The sequence below is a fragment of the Drosophila simulans genome, chromosome 2R (assembly GCF_016746395.2).
Source record: "Drosophila simulans strain w501 chromosome 2R, Prin_Dsim_3.1, whole genome shotgun sequence".
NCBI lineage: Eukaryota > Metazoa > Arthropoda > Insecta > Diptera > Drosophilidae > Drosophila > Drosophila simulans.
Genome location: NC_052521.2, coordinates 7318784 through 7335526, shown reverse-complemented (window position 1 = coordinate 7335526; position 16743 = coordinate 7318784). Strand labels below are relative to the sequence as shown.

At 49.5% G+C, this 16743-nt stretch overlaps 3 protein-coding genes across 3 annotated transcripts; all 3 read right to left on the bottom strand.

Moving 5' to 3' along the window:
* Window positions 1–4929: 4929 nt before the first annotated feature.
* On the bottom strand, window positions 4930–7022 carry LOC27207579 (segmentation protein even-skipped). The gene is made up of 2 exons (XM_039291927.2): window positions 6164–7022; window positions 4930–6093 (listed from the first exon to the last, which is right to left on the bottom strand). Exons 1-2 carry the CDS (start codon window positions 6300–6302, stop codon window positions 5102–5104), a joined length of 1131 nt encoding a protein of 376 aa, XP_039147861.1. The 5' UTR covers window positions 6303–7022; the 3' UTR covers window positions 4930–5101.
* A 5970-nt stretch (window positions 7023–12992) lies between these two features.
* Window positions 12993–14478, bottom strand: LOC6733801 (WD repeat-containing protein 89). The gene is made up of 3 exons (XM_002080809.4): window positions 14350–14478; window positions 13328–14294; window positions 12993–13270 (listed from the first exon to the last, which is right to left on the bottom strand). Exons 1-3 carry the CDS (start codon window positions 14375–14377, stop codon window positions 13030–13032), a joined length of 1236 nt encoding a protein of 411 aa, XP_002080845.1. The 5' UTR covers window positions 14378–14478; the 3' UTR covers window positions 12993–13029.
* A 369-nt stretch (window positions 14479–14847) lies between these two features.
* LOC6733800 (eukaryotic translation initiation factor 3 subunit J) lies at window positions 14848–16694 on the bottom strand. Its single transcript, XM_002080808.4, has 6 exons — window positions 16501–16694; window positions 16190–16281; window positions 15892–16005; window positions 15539–15827; window positions 15338–15474; window positions 14848–15275 (listed from the first exon to the last, which is right to left on the bottom strand). Exons 1-6 carry the CDS (start codon window positions 16514–16516, stop codon window positions 15213–15215), a joined length of 711 nt encoding a protein of 236 aa, XP_002080844.1. The 5' UTR covers window positions 16517–16694; the 3' UTR covers window positions 14848–15212.
* Between the last annotated feature and the right edge of the window lie 49 nt (window positions 16695–16743).

The window sequence follows — 16743 nt, the reverse complement described above, 5'->3', positions numbered from 1 at the left end:
AGTCCTGCACTTCCGCGCCTCGCCCATTAAAGGACAACTCCTCAAGTGGGCATCCAAAGGATCGCCGCGATCTCAATTAGCAGGCGCCATCGCTTCTCAAGGGCCCACCGGCAGTCAGTCAGTCAGACAAAAAAAGGGAAGATCGATAGGGGAAGCTGCAGATCCGGACTCGCAATAGCTATGTATGCAACATACATATCTTAAGTGCCTGAGAACTGTGAAGTGAAGCAGCAATTATGTTGTCGTCGCTTTGATCTGCTGCCCGCCACTTGGAGATACAAATGCGGCTGCGGCTGCATCTGCGGCCGAACCACTCGCATCCCAAGTCGATTTCCCTGTTTAAGCATTTTTTAATTGTATGCTAATTGATGGCATCCATGGGATGTGGGTATATTTTTGGCTGCCCCCGCTTCCGGATGCCCAACGACTCTCCCAGCCGCCAATGGGGATGAGTGGGAGCCATTTTGAGCAGCATCCCATTAAGAAGTTGTTTATTCATCACAGCAACAGAAACAGATACAGATACCCATACCCATAGTGAGATTTCCAGATATCAGGAGATACATACATTAGGCGAAAGCGCTTAGTGTTTTATGGAGGATTGAGGGCGTGGGCCATAAACGACTAATCCCGATTCCGGCTAAGATCGCGCAGATTGTCGATCGCTTGATTTTTAGCATGCTAAAAAGGACACGCATGCTAAAAGGACACACCAAGGACAGCAGGAGCGCGCGCAAATGGCCTGTGAAAAATGAAGAAAAAATCGCAGCACGCAGATAACAATGCGGCAGGTCGAAGGTCACTCGATCGATCGATCGGTGGTTGTGGTGATGGTACTGCTGCCGTTGGCGGTTCCTTTGCCGTTGTGAGGGTGGGGAGGGAAGGGAGGGAGATCCAGCGGTCACGCCCATTAAGGGCGGCCTGACCTTGCTGGCCACCATTAATCTGGCTAATTTGCATGTCACTTGCTTTTTGTGGCCGTTAACGACGGCGGTTTCTGATCAAACGGTGATCCCCCCCGCCAGCCGTGTGAATCTTCGGGGGAATCCTTCGGGCGGTGGGAGCTTTGAAGTGCTGAGTGTTCTGCGTCCTTCTCGGTACAGACAGACATTCTTAACCGGGTCAGTTTCCCGGACAACCTTGTGACTTAGTTTTTTAGCCCGGCCCATTAACAGATCATTTGCAGTCGAAAATGCCCGCTTTTTGTTCTGCATTTTTTTTTACGATTCAAACCCAGATCAGGATTGTTGGAAAGTCAGATTTAAAAAATATTCCGCGCACCGCAGCGAGTCAATTTTTTTACGGCCCCTGGCCAAAAGGCAAGGTCAGCCAGGATTCTGTCCATTCTGGCATTCTGTTCCGCTTCCGAATTCCGCGAAATGCGAATCTAGGCGGGCTGGCAGAAACCTGGAAACCTAAAAACCTGAAACTAGAACTAGAATTCCAATGCAGTTTTTTTATGCCGCCTAATTTTTATGGCCTAAAAAACGGAACCGATCCCAGGCGAATATCATCTCCGCCATAAAACGCCATGTAGGTAATGCCCGCTGGCCGAAAAAACTGAGAGCCGAGCGCAAAAAAGGACAAATGCCTGGCCGAGAACAAAGAGTCCTGCTCGAGGCGCGCCGTGAAATTCAAGAAAAAATGATTTCATTTTTTAGAATCAGTGCGCGAAATGTGAGCAGAGTCCTGGTCCTAGTCCTAGTCCTCCTGCGGCTTTACGACGGTCATTAAAGCCCCTAAAAAAATAACGCGAAAAAAACGAGAATTGTAAATCATGGATATGGAGGGTCGGCGGATAGTCCAGAGTCCACAGCCCAGAGCCCAGGGATCCTGGGTTCCAGGACACGTTTGTGAGTTTCGAGGGGCCGCGGCAAAGTCAAACCGCAATAAAGTTGACACGTCGTGCGCAGGATCGCAAATCCAGAGGTCCTGAACTGCGGAATCGGTAATCGCCAGTCCTTCGCCACATAATGTAAAGTGCTCTATGTATCTCTGCATCTGTATCTGTATCTGCATCTGTATCTATCGCTATGTGCGCCGAGCTGTGTGTATCCAGGACATGCGCAGAGCGGAGGACACTCCGCCAGCAGGCTGCTGGCCACACCAGTGATTGCCTCAATCATTCTAGTTTCATTATCTGGCCTGCGGATTTATAGCCCTCCTGCCCCAGCGCGGAGTGACCCGAAAGCTGCAACTTTGGACAGCCGCAGCATCCATCAGGGCAATTGATTCGGGCCCTCCTCAACTGCCGCTTCCCATTTGGCTGGGCCATTTACAGTGAACCCTGACCAATTGGCGACGCATTCGCAACACCCAGCGGAGACCACCCCCAGTATGGAAATGCTGCGACTGTTGGCTAAACACGAGTTTGATTGTCGCGATTATCAGTGCGTTAATATCCATGAAAATGGATTGGCAGAATGGCTCGAATACGAGTCCGATAAACGGCGCATGGTCCGTTAATGGGCAGCGTGCAAATTGGCAAATACCATGCCTATAAAGTATCTGAATCCGATTTCGATTCCGACTACGAATCCGAATCTCTGCCCCTCATGACGCATACACACACTAGATAGATGCTGTGTGTGCGAGAAACGTGTGAAATTATTTCAGTGCTGGCATCATCATTTTACAAAGATGTTTATTCATCCGCTGGCTGATTGCAAAACCCCTCATCTATTGGCAGGGTCATAAAGCATTTTCGACTTCGTTTAGCGCTCTCAGCTCTCGACTGCAATTACCACGTGAATGGAGTATCGCAGTATCCAGCTCTGGGAATCTCACTGGCTCTCTATAGCTCGGCATGGGATTGGATAACAACCAGATTCCCGGCTCCAGCCTCAGATCTCGCCGTGTCCACCGGCGGGAGATCCACCGCGCCTCGCCCTCTGATGATCACTTTATATTCATTGACAGTTAGTGTGAAATTCGTAGCTCATAAATCGATGGAGAGCCCGAATTGCGGTCGTCTTGGCCACAAAAGCTGCCTTTTGTCGGCTCCGTCAGCTGGCAAGAGGAGAGTTTGCGCCATAAACGCCCGATTCCGAGGTGCTAATTCACTATTAAAAGAAATCAGAAACAGAAACCGAAACAGAAACAGAAACCTAAACAGAAACCCATCCTCGACAATCCCTAGTTCCTCGCTCACCACTCATCACGCCCCAATAAAACTTAATTTTGTTTGCACATCATATGGTAAATGCGTAGAGCCTTGGCTCTTGAATAATGCATTGTTTCGTGGGAGAACTTCGCATGAAGTGGCACCCATTCATGGGCTGTGTATCTAAGTATCTGAGTATCTGGGTATCTGGGCATCTGCGCGGTCATGTATCCACTGGATCGCAGCATTGATTGCCCCCATAAACGCTGGAAATATCGGGATTCTCGTTTCTCTGGCGGAGACAATGCCGAATTAGAGGCGAATGCCTAATTGATAATAATATCGCATTTACTCCCTCGAAATCAGTTAACTCTTTTATGCCGCCGGACGAGCAGCTGTGGATGTGGATGATATTCGGATTCATCAGTTCCCATCTGCCCTTTGGACAAACTAATCCTCTCGCCTGCCATTCGGGCAGCTAGTCGCATAATTTTGCAATAAACAACTTGATGATTTCTGGATTTCAACAAGCCTAATCCCTAATCCCCACATGATTAATTATCAACCTGCGCCAGCTACGTCAACCACCCAGCAATCGGATTCCCCCGCCGGCAATCCTGCAGAGATTTCCTGTTTGGCTATTTTTTAATTTACTGTATCCGAATCTGCTGGGGAATTCCCCAGGGCGGAACCGTGGCGCGTATCTTTATTATCAAATCATAAAATGCTGCCACTTGTGTGTTCGCATCCCCCAAGTGAAAATACGAGACGAAACTCCGCAAAACACCAGCAAAGGAAAGGGGTGTGTGTGTGGCACTCCAACTCCAAGGATAACACTTCACGGACCATTTTTTATGCCCATTTGGCTCGGCTGGCAAGTGTCAAAACATGTTTTGATGCCAGGCGCTCAATTAGATATTAGACACAGCCGGGATCAGGGGTGGCTGGCTGGGTGTATCAGCATCCGTGGCTGTATCTACATCCTTGTGCCTCGCACCATTTACCCACTCCACTTCGATTCCATTCGAGTCCCTGCCTTTGGGTTGACTTTGGTTTTTTTTAGCTGCGGGATTATGAGCAATTGACACCCCTTTACACCACGGCTGAGCAATTGAAACACATGTTTTGCACGGCAATTAAATAGGGATTTGATTCGAGAAGGACTCTACCAGCAACCCTCTCTCTCTCTCTCTCGCACTGGCTCGTCCTTCCGATGATTTCTCAATTATGACAATTGCCTGGCGATGGAGAAGAGAAAGCAAACATAAGGCCAGGACCAACAAACGAACAAGTAACTCAACGGGTGAGGTGACAATTAATTAGCCGAGCCCAATGCAATCCGAGGACACCGAAATTGATTCCATGGGCAATGCAACCTGACGCGTGGCAGGAAGTGGGCCCAACTTCTCGCCAAGGTCGACGCCCAGCGGGGTGGCTCTGCATTTGCAATGGGCCCTCCCGCTTGGATCCGCTCGGATCGCATTAATAAGCCATTGGCTTGTGCCAATCCCCCGTGGATGTTGTTGCCTTCCCCCGCCGGTGCCGAATCGGCATCCGCATCGGGAACCCTTACTCCTGATTGTGGGTGGCCACTCCGAAGGACACTCGGCACGCTCTGCCGCTCCGTCCCTCTTCCGTTCGATTTGCCACAGTTTCCCTGGGAAGGTCAGCAGCCAGCAGCGCAGAGCAGCTGTCCCGCCAGGTTTCTCCACAGCTAATCCAGAGAGCCAGGTCCATAAAAGCGATACAGCTCAGGTATATGTTTATATGTAGATGTATAGATACTACCAGGTACCAGGTAGTGCAAATAAACAGAGTGTGTCGTATAATTTTCAATGTTATTTTCGCATTTATTTCTTAATTTGATTTTGCGCCTTAATTATGACTACAATTAGCTACTCTACAATCTGTACAATCTTCGGGAATAAATAGATGGGGCTGACTAAGACTAGTTTGTACAATCTTTGGGGGAGCAGGATGGGGATGTGGATCGCGGGCTTACGCCTCAGTCTTGTAGGGCTTGAAGAGCTTCGGCTTGGGCTCCGCAATCACGGTTGTCGTCGGCGGCGGCGACATGTCGGAGGCGGGCCGCTTGGCACTGGGCATCAGGAGGCCGGGAGCGGGCAGCGGGCTGGTGGTGGTCAGCGGAGCGGGAGCAGGAACTGATGGAGCTGAGTGAGCCACTGGACTGCGGTCGAACACCTTGGCGTGATCGGATCCCACTGGCGAGAGCGACAGCGTGGAGGAGTGCGGCGATGAGGACGACTGCAGATCCAGCGGCGGCGTCTGGGTCTTGGGCACACCCACACCCAGTCCGGTGTAGCAGGAGGCGGAGGGCAGGGCGCCCAAAAGGCCGGCGGCACCGGCGGAGTACGACGATCCCGTGGCGCTGGATCCCATCATGTGCGGATGGTGCATATGAGGGCCAGCGGGATGTGGCGGCGCCGGGCGGGCGGGGATGTGGTAGGGCGTGTAGCGGTACTGTCCGTAGGGCGAGGGATGGCCGGCATGTCCCGAGTGTCCGGGCATTTGCATCGTGGGCATCTGGGGCATGCCCATCGGAGGCATTCCGGTGGCCATCATGGGATTGGTGGCCACGGCAGCGGCGGCGGCAGCAGCGGCGGCAGCGGCGGGGGCGTAGGGCGGATAGGGCATGCCCACGCTGTTGGCGGCGGCCTGGAGGATGGAGGCGGCGAAGGCGGGGTCGGAGTAGACGGCTGCGTAGGGCCAGGCGACGGCGATCCTCTGGCGCTTGTCCTTCATGCGGCGGTTCTGGAACCACACCTTGATCGTGCTCTCCGGGAGATTCAGCTGGGCGGCCAGTTCGCAGCGACGGGGACGGGACACGTAGTTCTCCTTGTAGAACTCCTTCTCCAAGCGACCCAGCTGGTCACGGGTGAAGGCGGTGCGGTAGCGGCGTACCGACGGGTCGGCGGGAATCTCCGAGCCGCGGCTGCCGTTCAAGGAGTTATCCGGACTGGATAGGCATTCTGTTTGGAGAGAAGAAAGATTGGGTGTAAGTAAATTGTCACGTTTGCTCGGCTTTATCTTTCAACTTACCATTTGGCGAGGGAGGCGGTGTCTGGGGCTTGCCGTACTGGGTGGCCAAGAGGTCCACGACCAGGGGCTTCTGGTCCACGGGACTGGCGTCGTGGTGGGCATGGTGGCTCTCCATGTTGTAGGTTCGGTATCCGTGCATGTTTGGAATGCGTCTTGTGATTCAAAGTTGGCTTATTCAGAGGAGAGTAACGAAGGCAGTTGTTGACTGTGCGGCGGTCACAGCTCGAGTGTGCTGCTCTCAGCCACCCCGCGCCCTTTTATACCGCTGCGCTCTGCAGGCAAATGGCCGCCGTCGCTGGGAGCGGCCAATCGCAGCGGCCCAGGCAGGTGCGAGCGGGACAGCCTGAGCGGAACGGTGCTAATCGTGCGGTGCTGAGAGTGGATGCGCTGCTGTGCGCTCGGTGCTGAGCGGCGATAACGAGGCGGGACAAAGCGGAGGAGCAGGAGCCGGAGCAGCGGGATGGAGCCGCGCTCTCTGCTCGGCAGGACCATGAGGAGGTCCTGGCCGTGCTGGCCATGGCACTCCCGACCTGGAGAGAGAGAGCTCCGATTTGGTATTCATAGCGGATGAGCGAATCTTTTGTCTCGCCCGCCCGCAGGCGGCTGCTCCGCAGGAGCGAGCGGGACGGGCGGGCCCCCTTAATAATGGGATTTTATCGGCTTCATCAAGAATGATATGGCATTATGCCGCTCAGTCGGGTCGGGTGGTGTGTGTTTGTCGGCAGAGAGTGTGTGTATCCCACTATATATATGTGTGTATTATCGATCGCCTGCCAGCGAATTATTTGCGCTTTTATGAAGTCTTAATATTATGCCGCACGTTTAACAGCCCCACACTGCCATGGCTGCCATGACTTTCGGGTTTTGGGGGCTTCATCCACCCCGTTGGAGCGGCGACAGGGGTGTCCAGCCATAACCATTTGGGATCTGCTGTAGCGAGATAATGGCCGCCCTTGCCCGCAGAACATGGAAAATGGAAAATGGGGACCCAGTTGCCGGGACTTAATTTGAAAAGTTTTCGGTTTCGTTGGGCAAAACATTTATTATGATGATATAATCATGCACAGCGTACCAACTGTACCAGGGCGATAGTGCCTCCTCTCCTGGGCCAGCAAACCGGCCACTTGCCACTTGCGCAAGTTAGGTTGGAGGTTGGGCCAAAAAAGTAGTGGGGTCCACCCACAACTACCTGCTGTCCGGCTCAAAACGGGTTAAGCTCGCGGATCAGGGCTAAGTCGGCGCAAAAAAATAACCCAGTTCGCTAGTCCGTTAATTGCGCGGCCTTAACCTGCGCGCCCCTAATCCCTTCGACATCATTATTATGTGTTTTTATGACTTTCTAATGAAAAGGGCAAGGGATTGGGATTGGGATCGGGCTAGGGATCGGGATTGGGTTCCAAGTCAAGCCCTTGGCTAATCCCAGCAAACAAACAAACAAACGCCCGCAGAAGATGGCGATGGCTAGATCGGCGGAATGCCCTGACTTTGCAACCCGGTTTCGTTGTGCGATTAGAGTCCAGGGTCCCTCGATTCCCTCTAAATGAAAGTAGGGCACAGCGTGTTACCAAACTGCGACGATTGTTCAAGATGCTGCAATAAAGTCTAACTCGAAAGTGAAACGAGGACGAAAGCGAAACGCTGCAACTGCAATTGACTAATAATCTGGCTGATGGCAAACGGATTAACACGGCACACACAGCGAGAAACCAGGCCAGCTTTTCGATCTGTCCCAGTTACGGTTCGGGTTCCATTGTTATGCAGTACCGGGTAACCAGGAAAGATACCTCGCTCCTGCGAGTTACTTCAAATTATTGGGTTATATTGCGCCGCAATTTGCATTGGCATAAACTCGCCCGGAATAGCCGCATCGCATCTACTCTACCTACTGGCCGACCTGGAAAAGGCCCGCATGCAAGCCTTCCTGCCCCGGGAAAGGTTCAATTCTCGAGGTTCGGGGTTCAGGGCTAACAGCTCACAGCTCATAGCTCAAACCCTACCCACAAGCAACAACCTTGCCTATTGTCCACCTCCGCCGGCCTTTGTCTTTGACTCCGTCCGGAGAATGGACGCGAAACGACCGCTTGGGTTAAGTCGTCAAGCGAGGCTCTGCGGCAGCGACAGTAAATACCCTTTATGGCGATCGGGTGGGTTGGATTGGATTGGGATGGGTTGGACTGGCTTGGTTAGGCGAAAGTGTCCGGCCGCGGAAGTACCTGCCTCTGTTGAATACTCAATCCTCTATCTACCATCTCGATACCGTTTGCGATCCGCAAACACTTTCGCATTTTCCCGGGCCGGCAATACCCGGAATACGGGAAGGCGAATCCCTGCCGATTGTTGCCGCTTTATTGCACATTCTGCACTCACAAAGCGCCGATCTCGCTGATTATGCCCGTCATCATGGCAAGTAAATGGCCAACACACTGGCCGGATTGTCCGCGCAATAGAAATGCCGGCGAAGATTCGCAAAACGCTGAGGGAAGGGCGGGAAAAAGGCAAAGGCAGTGCAAAAATTGGCAATAAAACGGCGAAAACGAGGGAATTATGCTTGATGATTGAGTAATTTCTGCCATAAAACAATTACAACAAAAAGACCAAAATTTATGATGATTGCGCGGATTGGATGAGTTGGGATGGGTTGAGTAAGTGATTCAGCACGGAGTCCTCGAAGTCCCATTCTTTGGAAGAGTGCCAGCTCAGTTTTTTACATAATTGATCCAATAAATGTATATTGCAGGTACATTTTATTTGCTAAGTTTATTAGTTGACATATGTATACATATATACTTATAATTTGTTTGGCAATCTATTTTAGAAATCCACATGACAGATTCTTAAAAAAAATACGCACATATATATTATTTCATTTTGAATAATTGCTTAAATAATCTGTTGACTTGCTAAATTACTATACCATTTGTTTCATTTTGGTGCTAATAAAAAGGTATACTTTATTAATTTATATGCGCATTTAAGCTTAAATAAGCATATATTGAGACTACACACGCTTAAATAAAAAAGGATATTGACATTTCCAGACAATTCTAACAATCTTGTAATATTTCAAAAGGCTATAACATGGTATGTTTTTAACTCCGCCTCATTTTACAAAGATTTTGCCCTGCCATAGAGTAGAGACCAACCCATTTGATGAGGAGGTATTAGAGCACATCATCCCTCGAGTAAATGTGGTGGTTTCCATCCGCCACTTAAGACAGAACTTTGCACCCCGCACTCAAATGGCCATAAAATGTGAGGGGGATGTATGAATGGCAAGATAAGTAATTTAATTTTCTAGCAAACATCATAAAAAAGTGCTTCAGCTTGAAGAACGCTTTTCAGACAATCGACGAATTAGCTGCATTTAGCAGTGGGCAATATAAAAAAAGCAGTGGAGGAATCTTGGGGCTTGCCTCGCATTTTTAATTGCTTACACAAATCCATTTCTCTGGTCTCCAGGAGCAGCGATTTTTATGGCACAACCTATTCACTTTTCCCGAGGGAAGAGGAAGGAAGGCAGCGACATCGACCCAATCGACCCAATGAAATTTCCAATAATTGCCAGAGACAAAAACAAACTGGCATAATTTTGGACATGGTTGGAACCGAAGGAACGAGCTCGTAAAAACGCGGACAAACAAACACAAACGGATCTTAAAAACGAGAGCAGTGCGAGTTATGGCCACCATTACAGGTAAGTAGAGCGCTATAACCTTGTCCGCGTTTTTCCAGGAGCCCAATGAAAAGCCGTGAAGAATTAAAAAATTAGAGCAGTTCGCTGGGTTCGGGGAAAAAAAACTAGCGCAGCGAAAAAAGCGCACAATGGGAACAAAAAACGTGATCTACTTTCCTAATACGGGCGACAAGGATCGCCGGCGAGGACCGCTCGCGGCAGGACACTCCCGTTCCGCGAACCGGATCGCCGGGACCCATAAAAATCTGCATATACCATAATTCCATACAGATTTCTGAGCCCGGAACAAAGGAGCTGGGAAATGGGAACGGGGCCATAAACCGTAAAGAGAGCACCGGGCACAAAAATCGGCCGGCCAGAACAAAAAACTGATCTAGTTTTCTAATGCAGCGAGGTCGCTCTCGATTTCGAGGATCCTTGTGTCCTCGTCGTCGCTTTTACTGCTGTTATCCTGCGGTTCTGCCGAAGGTGCACCAATAAAAAGGCGCGTCCGCTTTGCTAGTTTCCAGTTCCTAGTCCTACCTAGTTTTTTTTTTTCCGGCCCAATTTTTAGTGGAAATTCGAGCGGGCAATAAACGCACGCATGTCCTTCCGCATATTCTCCTGTCCGGACAACGACTAACTGCCGTAATTAGGAGGTTTGTAGGGCAGGCATCGCGGGAATCGAGGGCTGCTGGGCAGGCCCGGAAAAAGTGACAATGGAAAAAACTCATAAAAAGAGCAACAAAGTGGCCCAGAAAGAAAAAAAATTGGCTCGCTTTTTGTCGAAACAAAAAGAGGCCACAAAAAGCGTCCACGAGCCGACTGTCCGCTCCTCACAATCGGGCCAAATAATTAGGTGAGCGATTGTCCGCTCTTTGTGCGGCCCAATGATTAGCGGTTTCTTTTTTAAGGATCATCTTTTTGGACGGCCGGGATTTTTGGGCCAAGTAGCCCCGGGAAACCATCAATGAGGGCAGGGGCGAAATCTCAAAGTAGGACACATCTTGGCATAGATTATTTCCATTTTTTTAGACTCACGAAGATAATTCTAATTAATTTGATTTTATTACCATTCCTTAACTTGTTGTTGCACATATCTGATTTTTATTTTGAGAAAGGATAATACAACGAGTTAACCAGGAACATTATCATGATTGCCAGCTAAATTTGATCATGTGTAATATACATACTTTATTCATATTTGCAACTTGAGCTCGTTGGTATTCAAATTACATGTTAAGTTACCTCCTATAAAGAAAACAGAAACTGCCATGACTTATATCGCTGTAGTTACATTTAATAATTCACAAGTAAGAGCCTCGCAATGTTGAGAAGCCACCAACATTGGCGACCCATCGAGGGACCTTTTTAGAGCCATGTAAACCATTTGATAGATGCAAATTGAGGCATCTGTGACAGAGCCGCCACGGGTGGCCAAATCAATCGGACACGTTTACTATAAATACAGCGCATTGCGGTCTCCGGGGCAATTCACTCGGAGCTGTGACCAATTTCGATTCGGGCGAAGGCCAAAGAGCGGAGAAGGAGCGAAGGAGCAGCAGGAGCTCGGGGTCAGATTCGCCAACAAACGCCGCTGGAAAGCCGCAGAGTGCAGGGTCAGAGGTCGCGGGAGGGGGCAGCCGAACAGGACTCAAGACGCAGTCCTGCAAGAGAGCAGTAGCAGTAGTCCACCGCACTGACGAATCACATCAAAGTGGAACAGTGGACACTGAGTCCAGGACTCGGCCTCAGGGTCAGGCATCCTGCTAACAGACATGTCAAATCACAGGAAAACAACGACGACAGGACACAGTGCCGCCAAAGGAGCAAAGGAACTGCAGAGGAACAGGGACGGCCAGAGCAAGAGGGAGAGGAAAAGGGAAGAAGGTCCTGCGAAACAGCATCGACTCACCGCAGCAAATTCGCGCTGACTGTGCGAGAACAGCGGGGCACACCATAATATTTTGGTTGCTCGAGGAAATCTTCGGCTGGAGAACGGAGGACCCGGCTTTCGGAGGAATTCCTCGCTGCCCGGGCCCTTTATTGATGGGCAATTAGCCACGGTGAGTGGCGGTTTCGAGTGAGCTGCAGGACTCTGGCTACTCCGGCCCCGAATGGGACCCTACTCGCGTTGGATTCGCTCGGCAGGAGCAAACCCACAGCTTCAGTGGCGGCGTCGAGATATCTTCCTGTGTTTCCATCACCATTTCCATTCCCATTCCTATGTCATCGTCTGTTTCTGTAAATTTGAGAAAATTAAGTCGTTCCGGTTGTGCCCGTTTTTAGGTGGTACTTCTGTAGCAATTTTATTTGTATCGTAGGTGTTGTATTTGTCAACATTTAGACTCTGCGACTCGGAAATCTGGACATTGCACACAGGACTTTTGGACTCTGGACTCTGGAACGGCAGGCAGTGGCAGCGGATTAGCCGATTTGTGGGCACGGATTCGAAATGCCTACTGCAGCACTAATTGGGCCGCTCTCTGTGCGAAGGGATGCGGATGCAGGATGGACGGATGGTTGCCTGGCTGGTGGGATGGGCAGGGGGTGTTTTAAGGATGCGTTTATCAGCGCTGAGGATGTGCTAATTTTTTACTCAGCAGACCTTGCTGCGAGCAGAAAGTGAGCACTGAGTGCGCAGGCTGGGGGTGAATTGAATCATCGTTGAATGGCTTTTATTCCTTGAGCGTTTTTCAATAGAAAGCGTTTAGGATGGGCTTTTACAATTCAAGATACTATTAATTTTAATAATTACGTATGTAAGTACATACATACATAAGCAAATAAAGGAGTTAAATAGTAACCAAATGGCTCTTAACAGTTCTATGTAGAAATAAATTAGACAAAGTTATTAGAGGTTTTGATAATTTGTAAAATCTTACATAGCAGGTTTTTTTAATTCCCATGTGAATAATTTTATACTCGATTGTATATACATTGAAGCAAATTTTTTATCTACATTGGTGTATGCCCGTGTCATGTGGAAAATATGTAAGTAACGTAGCTTAAACGCAATCTCAAAAGTATGCAACACTTTTTCAAATAACGTAAGCCGCTCTCGCAGAGCTACGCTCACATCAGTGAGTCCCTGTCAGCCTGCAAACATGCCCGTTTCATCTGGCAACGCTGCTTCCCATTAAATTTAAAATTGCGTATTTAAAAAACCTTTATTTAAAACATAAATACACATTTAATATGGCGCTTGCTTGCGCGACTTCTTCTCCTTCTTGGCCTTCAGTTTTTCACTGCTGACCGCCGTTCCACTTGTGTCCTGTGTCCAAACCGTAACAATCCCGGATTCTCCGCCTGTAAAAAGTAAACTTCTTTTCGAATCGAAAAGACTATCTCTGACGATCTGCTTGTTGCCCTGGAAATTGGCCAATGGCTGGAGGCTGTTCTTCGAGGTAACGCTAACGGAACGCAGGATCTCTCTGAAAGAAGGTTATTCAGTTGGTTGGGTGCTAGGCAAAAGTCAGTTAATAACGAACCCCTTGTTGAAGTTGGTGCCCGCCAGCAGAAAGACTCCTCCGTCTTCCTGATTGTGGGCATTTATCAGGTTGAAGTTTGCGGCCTTTTTTCTCCTTATAGCCGCCGTGACATCCGGCCGCTCAAAGGACGCCACCTCGTCGCCCTCCTCGCACTCGTAGCTCTTGAAATCGCCAGTTGTCGTGACGCAGGATATGATGTCTTTGTCGTAGACGTTTTTGTGCCACGCCAACCGGTACACACTGCTCTCCGTGTTGAAGGTGTTAAGCAGTGCTTCATCCTCGTCTGGCTCCTTCACATCGAACACGTTTACTAGGCCGTCCACACTGCCTGTGGCCAGAAGGTCCGGATTCTGAGCATGGAACCGCAACGAGGTGATATCGTCCTCATGGCTTTCGAAGTAGACGCCCATCTGCTGGCGCTCCCGAACATCGAAGAACACCAGGAACGCGTTGCTGTGAAACTGTTCGGTGCCGCAGCAAATAATCCGGCCGTTGGCGTTCCTGTCGAAGCACGAAAGCGACTTGGGCACCGGAGGCACATTAGGGTGCTGCGTGTACTTGAACCGCGCCTGTTCGCCCCTTAGCCGCAGATCGTAGAGGCGCACGTAGCCATCGGTGGTGCCCACCAGGATGTTGTGTGGTCCCTCGTCGAGGAAGCGGACGCCACAGATGCTTACGTGCTGCGGCGAGTCTGTGGGCGGCAGGTAGCTAAAGTTCTCCAGTTTCCCGGCGCCCGAATCCAAATTGTAGATATGCACTGCTGAATTGGACAGTCCAGCGGCCATCCGGGAGAATTCCTGATCTGCGGCCAGGCTAAGAACATATTCACGCTGCAAGGACACGCTGACTTCGTCCTGCGGCTTGTACTTCAGCTGGAATTCGGCGGCAAGATCCTGTGCGCTAAAAGTGTCCTCGTCGCCGATGTCTTCCTCGTCTTCCGAGTCGGGCAGCGCCTCCTTCGCAGCTTCTGCAGGATGTACGGATTAATCAGGCTGTCTTGCCAGGCTTATAGCTAATAAAACCTTCGCAATATTTGTTAAAGTCGCTCATTATTGTTTATTGTTGATTTGCCGCACGTGCATTAAATGACGACAGTGATGGCCGTTTAGCTAGATTCAAGCTAACCTTAGATGAAGGCACATTGACTACTTAATAGACGAGTTGAAAGGGATAAAAGTGCACTTCAAATGCATAAGCAGTCTTTCTCTTATGACGAACCCATTTATTCGACAACTTTATTGATTTCTAACTGCTTCAAGAACTTGATAATAATATGATTTTGAAGCCAAATCACACACCATTCTTTGCGATGCTTCTTCATAGCTATTCAAACAAAGCCATTCACAGTGAAGCGCCCTCAAATCAAGGCGCGCAATTTGATCGTTTTAAATAAATTTAGATAATGGTTTCTTCCAAAAGTTTATGGTAATGGTTATTTAAAATTAACTCAATTGTTATCATCAACAGTTCCTTCCATCAGATTCGTAGGTCCATGCAGCACAATAAGCAAGATTTCTTTGTTTTCGTTTAATATCGATCTGTAGTTTTATTCTTTATACAAAAATGAATTTCACAAGAAGCCGTTCCGAATACGACCTACATACATATGCTGTTGCCATAAGTCAGTTGCCTAAATATTCTTTCGGTTTGGAGCTGGATTTGCGTGTTCGTTGAGGTTTCTTGATTGCCTGACTTGACTCTGTATCTCGTTTTGTGTTCTGTATGGTTATATAAATATATATTTACATATTTATATAGGTTCTGCCATTTTATATTTAACAAAGGACTCTTATTCCTGCGCAGCATCTCTAACAAGAAGAACTCTTCAACAAGCAACTATGTATTCAATAATTAGATATATGCGGGCTACATTCATAGATCCTATTCACATGAAGTCGTCATAGTCTTCGGTGAAGTCATTTCCGTACTTTTGGTAACCGTCAATGTCCTGCAAAAGAGCGGATTTAATAGGTTCATTGGTTGATCTCGAACGGGGATTGAAACACTCACGTCGTTTTCGGTGCGGAGAGTAACCTTGCCCTTGCCCTTTCCAGCGGGCTTTTTGGCATTGGCCTTTTCCAGCTTCAGCTTTTCCGAGTGCAAGACCTCCACGTTCATCTTGACCTTTTTGATGTCAGCGGCGCTTACTAGATAAGGTGCAAAATCAAATCAGATAGGCCGCCTTTAATTGTCAGCCAGCTAATCACTCACGATTCACGCATAGGCTGCGCACCAGATCCTCAACAAACTGGGGGAAGTGCTCAGACTCGCGGAACTGCGCCACCTTCCAGCTGAGCGTTGCGCCGAACTCCTTGAACTCCTCCTTGGTCTCGGGGTTGAAGGCGTCGAGCCCTCCGCACGTACTCGTCACGCCGAACGCTTCCTGGGCATGCTTGAGATCAGAGGCCTCCTGGATTTTTTGCAATCGCAGCTTCTCAGCCAACTTTTCTGCAGGCGATAGATTGGCCAGACGTTCTGCCTCCGCTTCCTCCTCTCGGAGCTGTTAAGAACAGATGATAACAATATAGCCAATGATTGAGTACTGCTTTTCAGCCTTATCTCACCGCCTGCTGTTCCAGTTTGGCTTTTAGCGCCTTATTTGGCTTCGGTTTGGCTGGTGCTTCTGTTTTCGTGGGCTTCTCCTCGTCCTTTTTTTCCTCCTCATCCTCCCAGCTGTCCTGTGGGCAGCAAACAAACAAATGATTCGATCAGTCTGCTGCAAAAGTGCACACGTGTACAGCGAAACGAAAGTGAAACCGTTTGCAAGAAAACAAGTTTTGGCCCATTTGTTGTTGGGCACTTGGCTAGTTGGTTTCGAATGCGGCTCTGCTTTCGGTCTCACTTGGATTTCGTTAGTCGCACCTTGATGTCCTCATCCTCGTCCTCGCCCTCCCACTTGTTTACGCTGGCGGCGGCAGTCGGCCGGATGACCACATCGCTGTCTGCTGCGGATTCTGCCAGGTGACAGGATGAGTCCCAGGAACATGGTGAATAACAAGGGTTTCAAACGGTTAGTTGGCACGGGGGCTAAAAATACTCATCAAGGCTGGTTGCATGGCACTCCAACAACAACAGCAATAGCAGCAGCAACAACAGCGACGGCGACCACGTTTATTGTCCGCCGTGCAGATGACGCACCGCCCACTCTCCCGCCTAGGCCAATCGCAACTTACCCCAATCGTCGGCCATGTTTTTGGTCGCCTATTTGCTTGCGGGATTTGTGCTTCTGGATGGGATGGAGCTGGGATCGACTTGTTTCCAGCCTCGGCAGCGATTTCGGGAATTTTCCAAAACCAAATTTCTGTGGATCTGTAGTGTGCCCAAGGCGCGACTGTCGGAGAATGCGGGTGTAACGTCGCCGATAGGCTGTTGCCATCGAGTATTCGTAGTGATATCGAGCTATCGACAATTTGAAA